At 38.4% G+C, this 16,940-nt stretch overlaps 1 protein-coding gene across 1 annotated transcript in view; it reads right to left on the bottom strand.

Moving 5' to 3' along the window:
* The window catches only part of aspm (assembly factor for spindle microtubules), a 34,549-nt gene extending 26,082 nt beyond the window's left edge, over positions 1 to 8,467 (bottom strand). The window contains 5 exon segments of the mRNA XM_063013152.1: positions 2,504 to 2,605; positions 2,689 to 2,754; positions 2,963 to 4,373; positions 5,800 to 5,943; positions 8,186 to 8,467. Of these exon segments, the coding sequence (XP_062869222.1) occupies positions 2,504 to 2,605; positions 2,689 to 2,754; positions 2,963 to 4,373; positions 5,800 to 5,943; positions 8,186 to 8,467 (2,005 nt within the window).
* Between the last annotated feature and the right edge of the window lie 8,473 nt (positions 8,468 to 16,940).

Genomic DNA, 16,940 nt, shown 5'->3' with positions numbered 1-16,940 from the left:
GCATTTCTTTGCCTCCAAACACGGCGAGTGGAGTTGATGCCAAAGAGCTCAATTTTGGTCTCATCTGACCATATCACATTCTCCCAAGCTTTCTCTGAATCATTCAGGTATTCATTGGCAAACTTCAGACGGGCCTGTACATGAGCCTTCTTGAGCAAAGGGACTTTGCGGGCACTGCAGGATCTCAATCCATTACGGCGAAGTGTGTTACTAATGGTTTTCTTGGTGACTGTGCTCCCAGCTCCCTTGAGATCATTGACAAGCTCCTCCCGTGTAATTCTGGACGGACCTCACCTTTCTCAGAATCATTCTTACCCCACCAGGTGAGATCTTGCATGGAGCTCCAGAGTGAGGGTGATTGACTGTGATCTTGTATTTCTTCCATTTTCGAATTATCGCACCAACAGTGGTCTCTTTCTCACCAAGCTTCTTGCTGATGGTCTTGTAGCCCATTTCAGCCTTGTGCAGGTCTACAATCTTGTCCCTGAAGTCCTTTGATAGCTCTTTGGTCTTGCCCATGGTGGTCGAGAGATTTGAACGGAAGAAACTGATTCTGTGACAGGAGTCTTTTATACAGGGACAGGACTAATTTGTGTGCCTCATGGGCACATAACCGGTCTGTGGGGGTCAGAATTCTTGCTGGTTGGTAGGGGATCAAATACTTATTTCCCTTAATTAAATATAAATTAATTTATAACTTTTAATGTTTTTTTTTTCTGGATTTTTTGTTGATATTCTGTCTCTCTCTGTTAAAATAAACCTTCCATAACAATTATAGACTGTTCAAGTCTTTGTAAGGGGGTAAACTTACAAAATCAGCAGGGGATCAAATACTTATTTTCCCCACTGTATGTGTATATATGTATATACAGTATATGTATGTGTGTATATACAGTATATATATACACACATACACTGATCAGCCATAACATTAAAACCACCGTCTTGTTTCTACACTCACTGTCCATTTCATCAGCTCCACTTACCATATAGAAGCATTTTGTAGTTCTACAATTACTGACTGTACTCCATCTGTTTCTCTGCATGCTTTGTTAGCCCCTTTTCACCCTGTTTTTCAATGGTCAGGACTCTCCCAGGACAACTACAGAGTAGGTATTATTTGGGTGGTGAATCACTCAGCCCTGCGGAGTTTTTAAACACCTCACCGTCACTGCTGGACTGAGAATGGTCCACCAACCTAAAATATCCAGCCAACTGTGCCCCATGGGCAGCGTCCTGTGACCACTGATTAAGGTCTAGAAGATGACCAACTCAGACAGCAGCAATACATCTTTACATCTACGGGGCCCCACGCAAGATCTCATCCCGTGGGGTCAAAATGATCATGAGAACGGTGAGCAAAAATCCCAGAACTACACGGAGGGACCTGATGAATGACCTGCAGAGAGCTGGGACCAAAGTAACAAAGGCTACCATCAGTAACACACTACGCCGAGAGGGACTCAAATCCTGCAGTGCCAGGCGTGTCCCCCTGCTTAAGCCAGTACATGTCCAGGCCCGTCTGAAGTTTGCCAGAGAGCATATGGATGATCCAGAAGAGGATTGGGAGAATATCATGTGTTCAGATGAAACCAAAATGGAACTTTTTGGTAAAAACTCAACTCGTCGTGTTTGGAGGAAGAAGAATGCTGAGTTGCATCCCAAGAACACCATACCTACTGTGAAGCATGGGGGTGGAAACATCATGCTTTGGGGCTGTTTTTCTGCAAAGGGGACAGGACGACTGATCCGTGTTAAGGGAAGAATGAACGGGGCCATGTATCGTGAGATTTTAAGCCAAAACCTCCTTCCATCAGTGAGAGCATTGAAGATGGAACATGGCTGGGTCTTCCAGCATGACAATGATCCCAAACACACCGCTTGGGCAATGAAGGAGTGGCGCCGTAAAAAGCATTTCAAGGTCCTGTAGTGGCCTAGCCAGTGGAGTCCGTGTTGCCCAGCGACAGCCCCAAAACATCACTGCTCTAGAGCAGATCTGTATGGAGGAATGGGCCAAAATACCAGCTACAGTGTGTGCAAACCTGGTGAAGACTTACAGGAAACGTTTGACCTCTGTCATTGCCAACAAAGGTTATGTTACAAAGTATTGAGTTGAACTTTTGTTATTGACCAAATACTTATTTTCCACTATAATTTACAAATAAATTCCTTAAAAATCCTACAATGTGATTTCCTGGATTTTTTTTTCTCATTTTGTCTCTCATAGTTGAAGTGTACCTATGATGAAAATTACAGACCTCTCTCATCTTTCTAAGTAGGAGAACCTGCACAATCAGTGGCTGACTAAATACTTTTTGGCCCCACTGTATATGGTAAGTGGAGCTGATAAAATGGACAGTGAGTGTAGAAACAAGGAGGTGGTTTTAATGTTATGGCTAATTAGTGTATATTTGAACTATTTAAACAACCAATTCAAAGGTATTTTCCCCACCCCACTATCCAATAACACAGCATAACAACAGAAATAAAAAAGGAAACATACCTGATTGTATGGGCTTAATAAAGGTTAGCTGGGACTGTGCCACAGCTATAACCTTTGCAGATTTCACTTTTAATGTGCCGTATGATTTTACAGACTGTCCACCTGCACAAATAAATTTTTTTATTTGAACTACATACACTCATTTCAAACCATCTTTAAATGGAAATAACAAAGTCTATATATACCTTGTTGAGCAGATTTTGGCTTAGACCTTTTGGGTAGTGCAGTTGTAGACTTCAAGCTTGGTGGTGCTGCAAAGAAGCCCAAAGTAATGAGATTTAAAAATAATAATAAAAAAATAATATAAACATAATGCTAGCTAATATCTTAGGTAATAAGTCTGACTGCTACACATTAAGTCTCAAGTTCAAGTGAATATACCTAAAACACTTTTCTTTAAAAGATAACACAATATATACAAATTCTAGTACTTTTGGAGGGAGGGACCATTTTACTTACCTTTTGATTTGCTTTGTGTCTTTTCAGGTCTTGAACTGAATCTTTTATCAGGACATGGTTTTTTGGGTTGTTGTCTGAAGGCACAACTTTTTTTTACTTCAAAGGACAAAGCACTTAGGTTGTCCTGAGAAAATTCTTCACTTTTCCTCTTTCTGTTCTGATTTGCTGTGCAACTATGTGTAGAAGAGTCCAAAGAGGCAAAGGATGGTAGCACCCGACTGCCCAGAGAGTGACCGTCAGATGCTACACAATTCCACCCATTCCGCTCTTCATCAGGTCTTGAGTTGGTGTGATCTTGTACTGAAAAAGACTGATCTGGGGATTCCAGTTGTTGTGGCAGCAATTGTTGTAGGTCGCATGGTGAAGTAGTAGTAATGGTAAATCTTAAATTAATATCAGTGTCACAGTTAATGACAGGTAGAATCTCCTGCTCACAGGCTTTGTTCAGGTTTGTACTAGAACCTGAACTAAGATCCGACACTTGAGGTGGCTTCTGCAGAAGTCTACGTCTGGAGGTTCTTGTTTTGCTTGTACAGGGACTGCGCTCAGGAGAAACTTCTGCTTTGTTTTTGGTAACTGTAGCACAGTTGAAAAGTATTTTTTTGGTTTTAGGACCTTTCTGAGCTAATTGCTCATCTGATGTGGCAGGGCAAAAAACAGTGCTGGACATGAGGGCATTAACATCTGAATCATGTACTTTGTTTGATTTGACAAAAAACATCAATCTAGGTTGAGCAAGGTCAGTCTGAGGAGAGATGTTTGCCACAGTCCTTACAGCTGTCTTAGGCTCGCAGTCAGACTCCAGCGAATCAGGCAAATTAAAGCTTGAGCAAGCATTCGGAGGGCTCACAGCATGAGCCAGATCTGATTCAATAACTGCCAATGCATCCTTTATAGACATAGTTCCTGATTCATTACATCCAACTTTATTTGTTTTGCTAATGACAGGAAGTGGACTTTGAAACTGAGGCATCAGGGGGTTGGAAAACCTTTGTGGGGTGCTAATAGGGGAGAGCGTTTTATTTAATATGCGGATTTCCTTGCCATCAGCAAACAGCCCAGAGGAATTATTGTCTTTATTAATGCCATCAAGAAGTTGATCAGCTGGCACTAACACAACAACTGGAGAGTTATTTTGTAATTTGTTTTTCGAGTTGTCACAGATAGACTTGGGTAGAGCTTGAGAAACCTGGGAATTCCCAGACCGACGATTTTTCTCCTTACTGCCAATAGATCTGCGAGAAGCTCTTTCATGGTTTAATGGCGTAAGCGGGTTTGATCCTCTATTTTTCTTGTATTGAGAATGTCGTGACACATGAAATGTCTTGTTGGCTGCCTTGACTGTAATAGAAGCCACTTTCCCACCTTTTGAGTGATCTTTCTTGGATTTAATTGAATCCCAAAGACTTTTCTATAAAAAAAGAAAAAGAAAATCAAAACATTGGTTAAAACTTGAAGGTGTCAATTTGGTTTAAGACCACAGATGTGGTTCCTTAATATCTTAAGTACTGTGATACAAGTACAAAAACGACCATGGCAGAAACAAAGAGAAACGTATTGACGGAGGATAACTAAACTTACTCATAGTATAAACAAACAAAGAAAAACAAAACATTTAAACCTCCTGTTTAAGATCAAATAATATTAGAGAAACAAGTATTCAAACATTAATATTAGGGATGCAAATTATGTTGGATTCTTAAAAACCAATGATGACCATCATTAGTCAAAAGGTGACCACTAATTGACAACCTTCAATTATAAAATACAATATAATCCAAGTTAAAACATGCTAATCAAAGAATGAATACGCATCAGGAATCTTGAAGATTTTCTGGAAAACAATATTATGGTTAATACAAGATGAGCTATGTAGATTTATACCTTAGCATTGGGGCATTTTGTTTCTGTTTTACATTACTGAAACTTGCTGTCGATATTAAACTCGGTGACTTGTACATTTCAATTGGATGCCGTATGCTTGTACAGGGTAAAACAATTAGCAAAATTTGCATCCTGAATTTGTATATTTTCTGGAAACCATTATACAATATCTGGGAACCTGCATGTGTCATGGCAGTACTGGGATTTCAATGATTTTAGGAACTGCTCTTAGTCTAAGACCAAATTATTGGAACACATACTTTGCCAAAAAGAATCTAAAGTTATTTTCTCAAAATTCATTCATTGTCTGTTTTGCCACTGCTTTAACCTGGTTATAGTCATGGTGGATTTGATTCACTTGATAAAGAGTAAAACACCCCAGACAAGTCGCCAGTCTGTCACAGGGCAGACACCCCCACAGCCTTAGGGCAATTTTTAGTAGCTCCAATTGGCCCCACTGCATGTCTTCGGAGCACCTGGAGAAAACCCACACAGACAGAGAACATGCAAACTCCAGACAGAAAGAGAATTGAACCCAGGCCCTCCAAGCAGTGAGGCAACAGTGGTACCCACTGTGCTGGTGTGCCGCCAATATGAATATAGCACACGTAATTTGTACTTTTTTACCTGAATCAGCAAACATTGATAACTCCAAGCTTTTTGTCACAACTCTAGATAGATTTACTGAGCAGAAATGGTTCAACCAAATTTGTTGGTTTTTCTGGCATGGACTTTGTCCTGTACAGGCCAGGCCACTTATTAAACTTAATTTAAACCTTTATTGAGTGGAAGCATCTAAGCCCCAGGCATTGCAAAGCTTGCTTGACACTTGTGTTTAAGCAGATTCTACTATATAAAAGGCCCTACTTTTAACATTAGTGGTCTCCAGGAACTACACAAAGTAAAAAAATGATTAGCACTTAAATCTGTTTAGTTATTTTAAAAAGTTTTACCTTTTTAGTCTTTGGAGCATCTGCTTTTCCAAGCAAAATTGCTTGGTGTTTGACGATGCCATTTGCAACAAAGCTAAGCAGTTCTCTAACACCACCCTCTTCTGCTGGCGTCCACGTTACAGTTACAATCACACTTTCTTCAGGCTGTAAAAACAGCATACATTTACAACAAATTTTATACAATACAATTAAACAAATAGCATCTAGCTACTATAACAAATGTTTTATAAAAAGGACAAGATGGTTTTGTTGTAATAAAACAAGCTGTACAATATCTGGTAATACACCAATCTGCCACAAAATTACACTGACAAGTTAGGCAAATAACTTGTAATTCTCTCATTACAATTAATGAGAGATGGGATATTTTAGACAGCAAGTGAAGTCAGTTCAAATACAATGGCCAAGTGAAGGATCTCAAATAACCGGTCTTGTGGAGTGTTCCTGACATGAAGTGGTTAACACCTACTAAAATTAATCCAAGGAAGAACAACCTGTGAACCAGCGACAGGGTCATAGGCAGCCAGGGCTCACTGTTGCATGTGGTGGATTGAAGAGCTACTGGAGGCATGTATTTTAGACAAGCAGCAAAAGGAATTTAAACAAGACAGTCTAGCACCGTTTTAAAATGCCCTTATCTGAGCAATATGAGCAAATGTGAAGTTCATCTGAATGGAAAAGCCAAGGAAGCGTCTAAAATGTGCATGAAGCAGAAAACTGCTTAGAATGTTGTAGTAGGTACCCAATGACATACTATATGTATTAAAGAATAAAACTCCTATAGTATGGATACAGTCATAAAAAATCTCTAAAAATGATAAATGCTACTTTCAATAGATTAAACGTTGTAGTAGGTACCCTAGTGATACTGCACCTATATTACAGAAAAAAAGTCCTATAGTATGAATACAGTAATAAATCATAAAATGTAAAAGATTTTTACTAATCAAGAAATAAAAAAATTTTATAATGAAGGTTGTACATTTCTAGTGACATATGCTACTTACAACAGCATTATGAAATAAGTCCTACAGTGTAGGTATAGTAATAATTCAGAAAATGTAAAAATGTAAATTTTTACATAATAGAAGGTTGTAGTAGTTACCTAGTGGGTAAGACAACTTGCCTGTTGGCACATTTACATTTTTGGCATTTAGCAGACGCTTTGATCCAAAGCGACTTACAGTACCATGGTAGTATATATTGTCTATGCAATTGAAGGTTAAGTGACAGTGACAACCTGGCAGTGGTCGATTGCTAGTCTGGTACCTTAACCGCTAGGCTACTACTGCCCTAATGTTGGTAGTAGAGCTGAGATTCAAACTCAAGTTTAAGATGTCAGCTTTGGTGTTTGTTTGTTTATTAGGATTTTAACGTCATGTTTTACACTTGGTTACATTCATGACAGGAACGGTATTCACTCATTACATAAGGTTATATCGAACATGGTCTTGGACAATTTTGTATCTCCAATTCACCTCATTTGCATGTCTTTGGATTATGGGAGGAAACCGGAGCACCAGGAGGAAACCCACGCGGAGACGGGGAGAACATGCAAACTCAACACAGAAGGGACCCAGACCACCCCACCTGGGGATCGAACCCAGGACCTTCTTGCTGTGAGGCGACAGTGCTACCCAGCTTTGGTGTGCTACCATTTTTTACCACTGCACCAGCAGAGCACCCACATGTCTCTCATGTTTTTTTTTAAACATTTTATGATTTAATACTGTACTCATACTGCAGGAATTTTTTTTGCAATACAGCTGTAGTAAGAACATATGTCAATAGGGAATTACTACAACCTTCATTATATTAACATGTTAAAATTTTAACATTTTTGTTAGTTGCATTGTATGATTTATTACTGTACCCATACTGTAGGGCTTTTTTTTTAATATAGGTGAAGTAAGTGGCACATCACTTGGTACCTACAACGATTATTAAAATGTACATATCATTTTTATAGATGTATTTTTACTGTACCCATAATGTAGGACTTTTGAATAGTACATGACTGGGTAACTACTACAACCTTTAATGTATTTTAAAGTGTTTCGCTTCATGCACTTTTTAGACTCTCCCTTAGTTTTTCAACGCATTGGAACACAAGAAATAGCATTAACTAAAACATTAACAGAATAAATTCATTTGAATGGAAATTGTTCATTGTCTACTGCAGAGTATGTTTATGCAATTTTATTCGATTTTGGATGTTTACTGACCGAGATCTGCACGAAATAAACTCGAATACAGAATACAATACAAAACAAGCTTTACCACACCGGTGGTCATCATTCGTCCAGTCATTAGTAAGTACAGTACTATACAATAACTGTCATGAATTATGTGTAAAATCGTGATGCTAGCTAGCAAGAATACTCACGTGAATAGTAAAAGATGTCTGATCTATAGAGAAGCCCTTGGATGAGGGGATTTTATCCACAGACACGGTAATAACAGCGTCCTCAGTCGGGTTTTCAACGCGTAAAGGTAGAGATTTTGAAGACCCCAACTTTAAAGTTCCAAAAGTCACGAAAGGAGAGCGTGAAAACTGCACTAGACTCAAAACTGGAATAGGTGCGTCGTTTTCCTTGTCTTTCGGACGTCGCGTACTAAATGTTGGACTAATGTCTAAAAAATCCGCTTTGGCAAGTGAATGCGACATGTTCGCATTCATTCTTAAAGGCTAAGACTGCAGTACACGGTATGTAAACTACACGAACATTCGCCCATTACACCATCTAACACAACCAGTCTACGGAAAACCACACTAAACAATTCCACTGCATGTCGATATGATTGTTTGAATTTGAGACCAAATGGTCTAGCCAATCAAATTAGAGAAGGGCATTTGCTTGGCCAATCAAGAAGGGGGAAACAAAATTCAGCCTATTGTATTTCAGGCTACGTTTAAACGCTTTAAAGCCACGCCCACAAAACAGGAACAAGGGCGAACTGTTGTGTTCACGAGTACGCTAACGCTTTTATTCACGCTCTGATGGTTGATGTTTTGGTTAACTCTAATTTTCCCATATTTTAAAGCTTTTGGGTTTTTTTTAAGTTGAACAACGCTGACATAAAACATACAACTGAAAAGATAAATAAATAAGATAAAATACATTATATAAATTATAAAATAAAATTGGACTATTCCTCTGAATGGGTGTCATTTGTGTGTTGTAAATTGAGATTAAACTTCTTTTTTTTATTTTTTTTTTAGCTTTGTTCAATACTGAATTAAGTAACACACATACTTAATACTTCTTAAAATGTGTATTGGTCAATCTCGGTCAACTTTGTTTAATTTTTACAAGGTTTCTAAAAAGAGCATGGTTGCATTTTTCTCAGTCATGTTACCAAAACACATATGCCATTTAAAAAGTATGTTGAAAATCATGTCAACTAATTCTTTTGTTTTGCCTTCACAAAAGTGTTTATTTTAAATAAGTGGTTGGCTAGAAGTTCAAAAGTCAGGTGAATTGGAGATACAAAATTGTCCATGACTGTGTTTGACATTAAACTTGTGAACTGATGAATCTTGTGTAACCAGTAATTACCTGTCCTGTCATGAATGTAACCAAAACATGATGTTAAAATCCTAATAAATAAAAAAATAGGTACTTTTTGCTTTTAAAGGAGACACAAATATCATGTTTACATCTTTTTATCATGTAATCTCGAGGAAGACAAGCATCAAGGCGCTTCTCTGTACTAGCACCCAAGTGGTGGAACGAACTTCCTCTGTCTGTCCGAACATCTGAGTCTCTTGCTGTCTTTAAAAAACTTAAAAACCCACCTCTTTACTAAACACTTAAGCTGACTTGTACTTACTAACACTCTTATTCATTTCTTTAAAAAAAAAGCAAAAAAAACTTTGGTTCTATCAGCAGATTTCTGTTCTTGAACTGTTGTTTACTTAAAGTTAGAGTAATGTAATGCTTACTATGGAAGCACTTCTGTAAGTCGCTTTGGATAAGAGCGTCTGCTAAATGCCGAAAATGTAAATGTAATCTGTTATAAAGTTAGACAAACTATGGAAAAAGTGGTTTGGCGTTATTTTTTGGGTGTGTGAGAGTGTGCATGGCCACAGGTGCATGTTGTGTGTGCATGTTTGTGATGTTTCTGTGTTGAAAGGATGTGCTTTGTTCTTGTAAAAAGAGAGGGAAAGAGAAATGCTCCTGCACAGTATGGGTTCTCTTCATCATCTTCCACAAAACGTGAGAAAGACATCCAATAACAGCATTTTAGCTAGACTGCATTAAATTCATGAAAACAAACTTGCCCAACCTTTTCCAAGAAGGCTTTTCTAGTATAGAAATTTCAGCACACACCATTTGCCAACAACTTCAGGACTTTGTCTTTGAACGTCTTTGGCTGTGGTATAGATGTGAAATTCCAGTATGGATTTTACATTGTAAAACTGACCTTAAATGTCAAATATTTCAATCATTTTAACTTAAAAATCAGATGAATAGAGGACGCTTCTCACTCCTGTTACTGTTATTTAGTCCTGTTACTGTTTATTTTGCATAGAATTAACAAATACATGAAATATAGCAGCATGGTATTCATGCTTAAAGTATGAGGGCACTAGTATATTCTTGTGATCTATCAAAAATGTGTAATTTTTTAACAATTTAGGAAACAGAAATGTACAATAAGATTAATTTTCTCAATGACTGTCACAATATTCACAAATATACAGGGCAAAAAAAGAAAAATCTTTTTGAAGTTGAAAACAGACATCTTAGCTGTTAAATGATGTATGTGTCACTTTAAACCACAAGTGCATTTGTATGTTACAGGGTGACATCCTGGTCAGAGGGCTTAATTAAAATGTTATATAAAATGGTACAGTTTTATGGCTGAGCTAGACCAAAACTAGTTTTAAAAAGTTTTAAAACTTGCCCCCGATCATAATAAAACATGAAAAATAAATAAATAAAAACAATGTTTAATATTACTAGATCGTAACCACGAGTTGTGGAAATTAATGGCATTGAAAATTTGCACTGCAAATTCAGGCTCAGGTAAACAAAATCAGGTTTGGGTAAAAAAAAAAAAAAAAAAAAAAAAAAAACCAGGTTCAGAAATTTTATCGAACTAACACCTGTCACAACATACGTTTGAGGTCATTTCTTTCTCACGACCAAGTCGGAACAGCACGCCAGTGGAACGTTTCCAACTGTAAGTTGCTTATTCTTCCTCCTATTTGTACAAGCTTGCATCAGATAGTAGTGTTTATTGTTTTATTGGTTGTTTGTTCAGAGATACGCTGATGCTTGATTTATTGTTTTTACGAATTACTCGAGTTGAAGCACCATGTAGCGGTCTAGCCTGATGACGTTCGCTTTTTATAGGGCTACCCTGTTAGAATGTGGATTATACAACAGTTAGTTCCGACCTTACAATCTGATTGGCTGAGAAGCGTTCTAACTGTGCTGATATTCGTGATAACAGCACGGCCTTTTCACACCACAACTGTATTACTCCGCTGACGCGTTGCCAGTAACGACAAGCTTCATGCACACAAACGCGCACGCAGGCGACACAGACTTGTTTCCCGATCGCGTTTTAAATCAGTTATCTGATATACAATCTAGCGCACTGTGTAGGGAACATAAATCCGCGATCTGATACACAATCTAGTGCACTATGTAGGGAACATAAATCCGCGATCTGATACACAATCTAGTGCACTATGTAGGGAACATAAATCCACGATCTGATACACAATCTAGTGCACTATGTATGGAACTTTAATGTGTTTGTAACGCGAACAGTTAGCTTAATAGCCCAGTTAGCAGCTCCTAAAAGTTCTGTTATCACCCATATCCTTTGGTGTGTGCAAGAGGTTTTTTATTTCTTTTTTTTTTTGTTCCTTCGGAGGTTCTTGCCTTTTTCTTCTTGTTCTTTCTACCTCCCTGAAATGAGTTTTTGCAACTTGGGATGTCTGCTTTGTTTGTAGTGTTAAACTTTATATTCGTTGTGGAACTACTTTTTGGCGGAAGGTATTGTCAATATTAAAGCATATTTATTATGAAGTTCAGAGCTTCTTTGATTTATTTTCTTTCTTTCTTTCTTTGTAAAAACTGTTGTATAAAAGCAATAGAACACTTGAGGTCGTGTGTTATCGCGAATAAGATCACAGCTGTGATGTTATTCGCAATAACACACTCCCTCTCGTGTTCTATTGCTTAATTATGTTTGCTTTTCATGCACTCCATTAACACTCCATTAATAACTCCATCATATTATTGTCATTTAAATAAATTCGGCTGACCTGCCTTACAGAACAATAAAAAACTAGAGAAAAGCTTCCCAATTGCGTGTTTAATTTATTGCAGTTTAGTATGTGAAATGTGTACAAATAATTGAATTTGTAGTTTTTGATATACATTTTTAAATATCTACTTTCTGTTTCAACGTGTGACTTTTGTGAAAACAACTTGTTAACAATAAATATAATAATATAATCTAAATTAGGAGTAAGTTGGCCTGGTCAGGCTAACAGGCTGGTTAAACGTTTTGCTCTTTACGAACCGAAAATCTTACAGATTCCTTGAATCATTTGATGATATTATGCACTGTAGAGGGAGAATTGCAAATTCCTTCCAATCTTTATTTAAGAAACATTGTTTTTAAGCATTTCAATAATCTAATGCATTTGTTGACAAACTGGAGATCCTCTGTCAATCTTTGTTCCTCAAAAGACAACCTTATTTAGTTTTTTTCCCTCATTACTAGCCCTAAATTGCTCCTGTCCCAACCGTTTTGGAATGTGTTGCAGGCCTGGAATGGAGGTATATTTATATTTATATACAGTGTATCACAAAAGTGAGTACACCCCTCACATTTCTGCAAATATTTCATTATATCTTTTCATGGGACAACACTATAGACATGAAACTTGGATATAACTTAGAGTAGTCAGTGTACAACTTGTATAGCAGTGTAGATTTACTGTCTTCTGAAAATAACTCAACACACAGCCATTAATGTCTAAATGGCTGGCAACATAAGTGAGTACACCCCACAGTGAACATGTCCTAATTGTGCCCAAAGTGTCAATATTTTGTGTGACCACCATTATTATCCAGCACTGCCTTAACCCTCCTGGGCATGGAATTCACCAGAGCTGCACAGGTTGCTACTGGAATCCTCTTCCACTCCTCCATGATGACATCACGGAGCTGGTGGATGTTAGACACCTTGAACTCCTCCACCTTCCACTTGAGGATGCGCCACAGGTGCTCAATTGGGTTTAGTCCATCACCTTTACCTTCAGCTTCCTCAGCAAGGCAGTTGTCATCTTGGAGGTTGTGTTTGGGGTCGTTATCCTGTTGGAAAACTGCCATGAGGCCCAGTTTTCGAAGGGAGGGGATCATGTTCTGTTTCAGAATGTCACAGTACATGTTGGAATTCATGTTTCCCTCAATGAACTGCAGCTCCCCAGTGCCAGCAACACTCATGCAGCCCAAGACCATGATGCTACCACCACCATGCTTGACTGTAGGCAAGATACAGTTGTCTTGGTACTTCTCACCAGGGCGCCGCCACACATGCTGGACACCATCTGAGCCAAACAAGTTTATCTTGGTCTCGTCAGACCACAGGGCATTCCAGTAATCCATGTTCTTGGACTGCTTGTCTTCAGCAAACTGTTTGCGGGCTTTCTTGTGCGTCAGCTTCCTTCTGGGATGACGACCATGCAGACTGAGTTGATGCAGTGTGCGGCGTATGGTCTGAGCACTGACAGGCTGACCTCCCACGTCTTCAACCTCTGCAGCAATGCTGGCAGCACTCATGTGTCTATTTTTTGAAGCCAACCTCTGGATATGACGCCGAACACGTGGACTCAACTTCTTTGGTCGACCCTGGCGAAGCCTGTTCCGAGTGGAACCTGTCCTGGAAAACCGCTGTATGACCTTGGCCACCATGCTGTAGCTCAGTTTCAGGGTGTTAGCAATCTTCTTATAGCCCAGGCCATCTTTGTGGAGAGCAACAATTCTATTTCTCACATCCTCAGAGAGTTCTTTGCCATGAGGTGCCATGTTGAATATCCAGTGGCCAGTATGAGAGAATTGTACCCAAAACACCAAATTTAACAGCCCTGCTCCCCATTTACACCTGGGACCTTGACACATGACACCAGGGAGGGACAACGACACATTTGGGCACAATTTGGACATGTTCACTGTGGGGTGTACTCACTTATGTTGCCAGCTATTTAGACATTAATGGCTGTGTGTTGAGTTATTTTCAGAAGACAGTAAATCTACACTGCTATACAAGCTGTACACTGACTACTCTAAGTTATATCCAAGTTTCATGTCTATAGTGTTGTCCCATGAAAAGATATAATGAAATATTTGCAGAAATGTGAGGGGTGTACTCACTTTTGTGATACACTGTATATATTTGGGTTTATATTTTTACACAAACACAATACACCCATCTGTTCTTTATATGCATTTACTGTAGTTGTAGCTGCAGTGTCTGCCTGGAAAATTGGCACAGAGTGCTGAGATGACCCATCCACCTTTATTTGCCAGTGCCAGTCTGGTGCAGCATCACTTTCCAGCCTGACATGCTCTTCCTCCAATGACCTCTGTCAGCCATCTGTCTTTCAGAGCAATACCACGTGCCAGACTACTGGTGTCCATCCTGGACAGTTAGCTTGCCGCTGTGGGTCCGAGTCATCTAAATGGGACTGCCACTTCAGCACTTGGGTTTGTGCACAAAGGCTGTTTTGCAAAAATGCTCATTGTATACAGATCCAAGAAGGAACAAACACCTTTGTAAATCTGGCTATGCTGGCACTCTGTGTCAGATGGAGGTGAAACAGTGTGTTCCCAGGCCCTGACATTTGCCAGACCAGTTCAGATAGAACACCCTGCAAAAATGGAGCTACCTGTATGGACAGAATTGGAATTGGGAATTATGAATGCCTCTTCAAGCCAGAATACAGAGGTCAGTGATATAGTGATGATATACAGTGGTACCTTGTAACTCGATGCCCCCTAACTTGTGTTTGACTGCCGTCTTGTTCAGCGCTTGGCTTGAGTGGTTCAGTAAACAGTCATCAAAGTGTGACTATGAGACGAGTCTGCATTTATGTGAAATAACTGTCAAATCCACTCTAAAAGCATATACATGTATCTGTGTTTAGCTGGATTTTCCTCCTGTTTCACTTAAACTTGTGTTATAGCTTGGGGTGCTGAGAAATGGTAAGAATCAGCTTTTCCGAGAGAGTCTAAAATGCTTATCGATACATAAAAGCTTAATGTGACTGTATTAAAAAAATGACATAGAAACACTAAACCTCTCTTAATTATTACTGCTCATAAGTTCTCTCCACTAATGAAATTCCTCACTCGTTTTTTTAGTACTGTACAATAAGTTACGTTAAGCTTTATGCACCGCCACACTCCATAGGAAATAACAGTGCAGCCAGCACAAAAGCTATTTTGCCGCTTCTCATGTGAAAGCACCTTTACTGAACAGAATACGGTATTCCAAGATCAAGCATCTCCACGATTAAGAAGCATAAGAAATATAAAGAAGTAAAGGTAAACAGGTTTTATTGTATTTAATTTTCGATTGTATTTCAGTGTTTTTTATATGTGTTATTTTCAGTGTATGAGTGTTAAAAACAACCCCATTATTTTACATTAGCCTAAAATATATGCAATTCCACAGGACCATGGAATCATTAACAGGTTTTCCATACTTGCTTATGGGGAAAAAATAGCTTGAACCTAACATCTTTTAAACTCGACGACACTCCCAGAACCAATTGACGTTGAGTTTTAAGGTACCACTATATACACTTTTAAGTAAACTGAAGATTGGTTAACAGATTACTAACGATGATTTTTAAGTTAAATGGATTTTGAGTCTAAAATATAATGAACAAGTTAAAAAACTAGTTTACTTATGAGTCCCGTTTATCGTAGCCTTTTTCAGTTGAAGAGAATTTTCAAAATCCAATCCAAAAAAACTTGAATTTGGTGGCATAGCATTTTAGCTGAAAGCTGAGGTCATACCACATTCTTGAGCGTCTTTAACCTTCTATCAGTGTGCTGACCTGCTTAGCTGTATTTTGCTAAGAATACAGCTGTTAACACACCTGTATTGAAATGTTAGTTTGTTTGCAGTTAGCTAGCCACCCTGTACAGTTGCATGATAACCAAAAGTCTGAAGCCCAAAACACATATTTTCTGTCATATTTATCTGGGTTAAAATATGCATTTTTTTAAATAACTAATGTGGTAGTACAGAATTTTTTGTAATGTCATAATAGTGATTATGATTGACTAATTCATGATTTAATTGGGCTTAGTCAAAATAATGTCACCAGCTTTAGTCAATTATTATTAATAAGGATTAAACAGGATAAATAAAAAAACTGTGATCAGCAATATGGTTTCATGTCAGCACAGATGCACCACAGATGCAATGTTTGCTCTGAGAGTGTTGATGAAGAAGTACTGGGAAGTCCAGAAGGAGTTGCATTGTGTTTTGTCAGGATGTGGTATTTAGGCTGTTATAAAGAAACTTGAAGAATCTGCAAAAGGTTCGCAACAGAATTTTTCAGAATACAGAGGTCAGTGATATAGTGATGATATACAGTGGTACCTTGTAACTCGATGCCCCCTAACTTGTGTTTGACTGCCGTCTTGTTCAGCGCTTGGCTTGAGTGGTTCAGTAAACAGTCATCAAAGTGTGACTATGAGACGAGTCTGCATTTATGTGAAATAACTGTCAAATCCACTCTAAAAGCATATACATGTATCTGTGTTTAGCTGGATTTTCCTCCTGTTTCACTTAAACTTGTGTTATAGCTTGGGGTGCTGAGAAATGGTAAGAATCAGCTTTTCCGAGAGAGTCTAAAATGCTTATCGATACATAAAAGCTTAATGTGACTGTATTAAAAAAATGACATAGAAACACTAAACCTCTCTTAATTATTACTGCTCATAAGTTCTCTCCACTAATGAAATTACTCACTCGTTTTTTTAGTACTGTACAATAAGTTACGTTAAGCTTTATGCACCGCCACACTCCATAGGAAATAACAGTGCAGCCAGCACAAAAGCTATTTTGCCGCTTCTCATGTGAAAGCACCTTTACTG

Source organism: Trichomycterus rosablanca, chromosome 17 (genome assembly GCF_030014385.1).
Source record: "Trichomycterus rosablanca isolate fTriRos1 chromosome 17, fTriRos1.hap1, whole genome shotgun sequence".
Taxonomy (NCBI): Eukaryota; Metazoa; Chordata; class Actinopteri; order Siluriformes; family Trichomycteridae; genus Trichomycterus; species Trichomycterus rosablanca.
The sequence above is the reverse complement of the archived record's forward strand: the minus strand, read 5'-3'. Positions and strand labels throughout refer to the sequence as shown.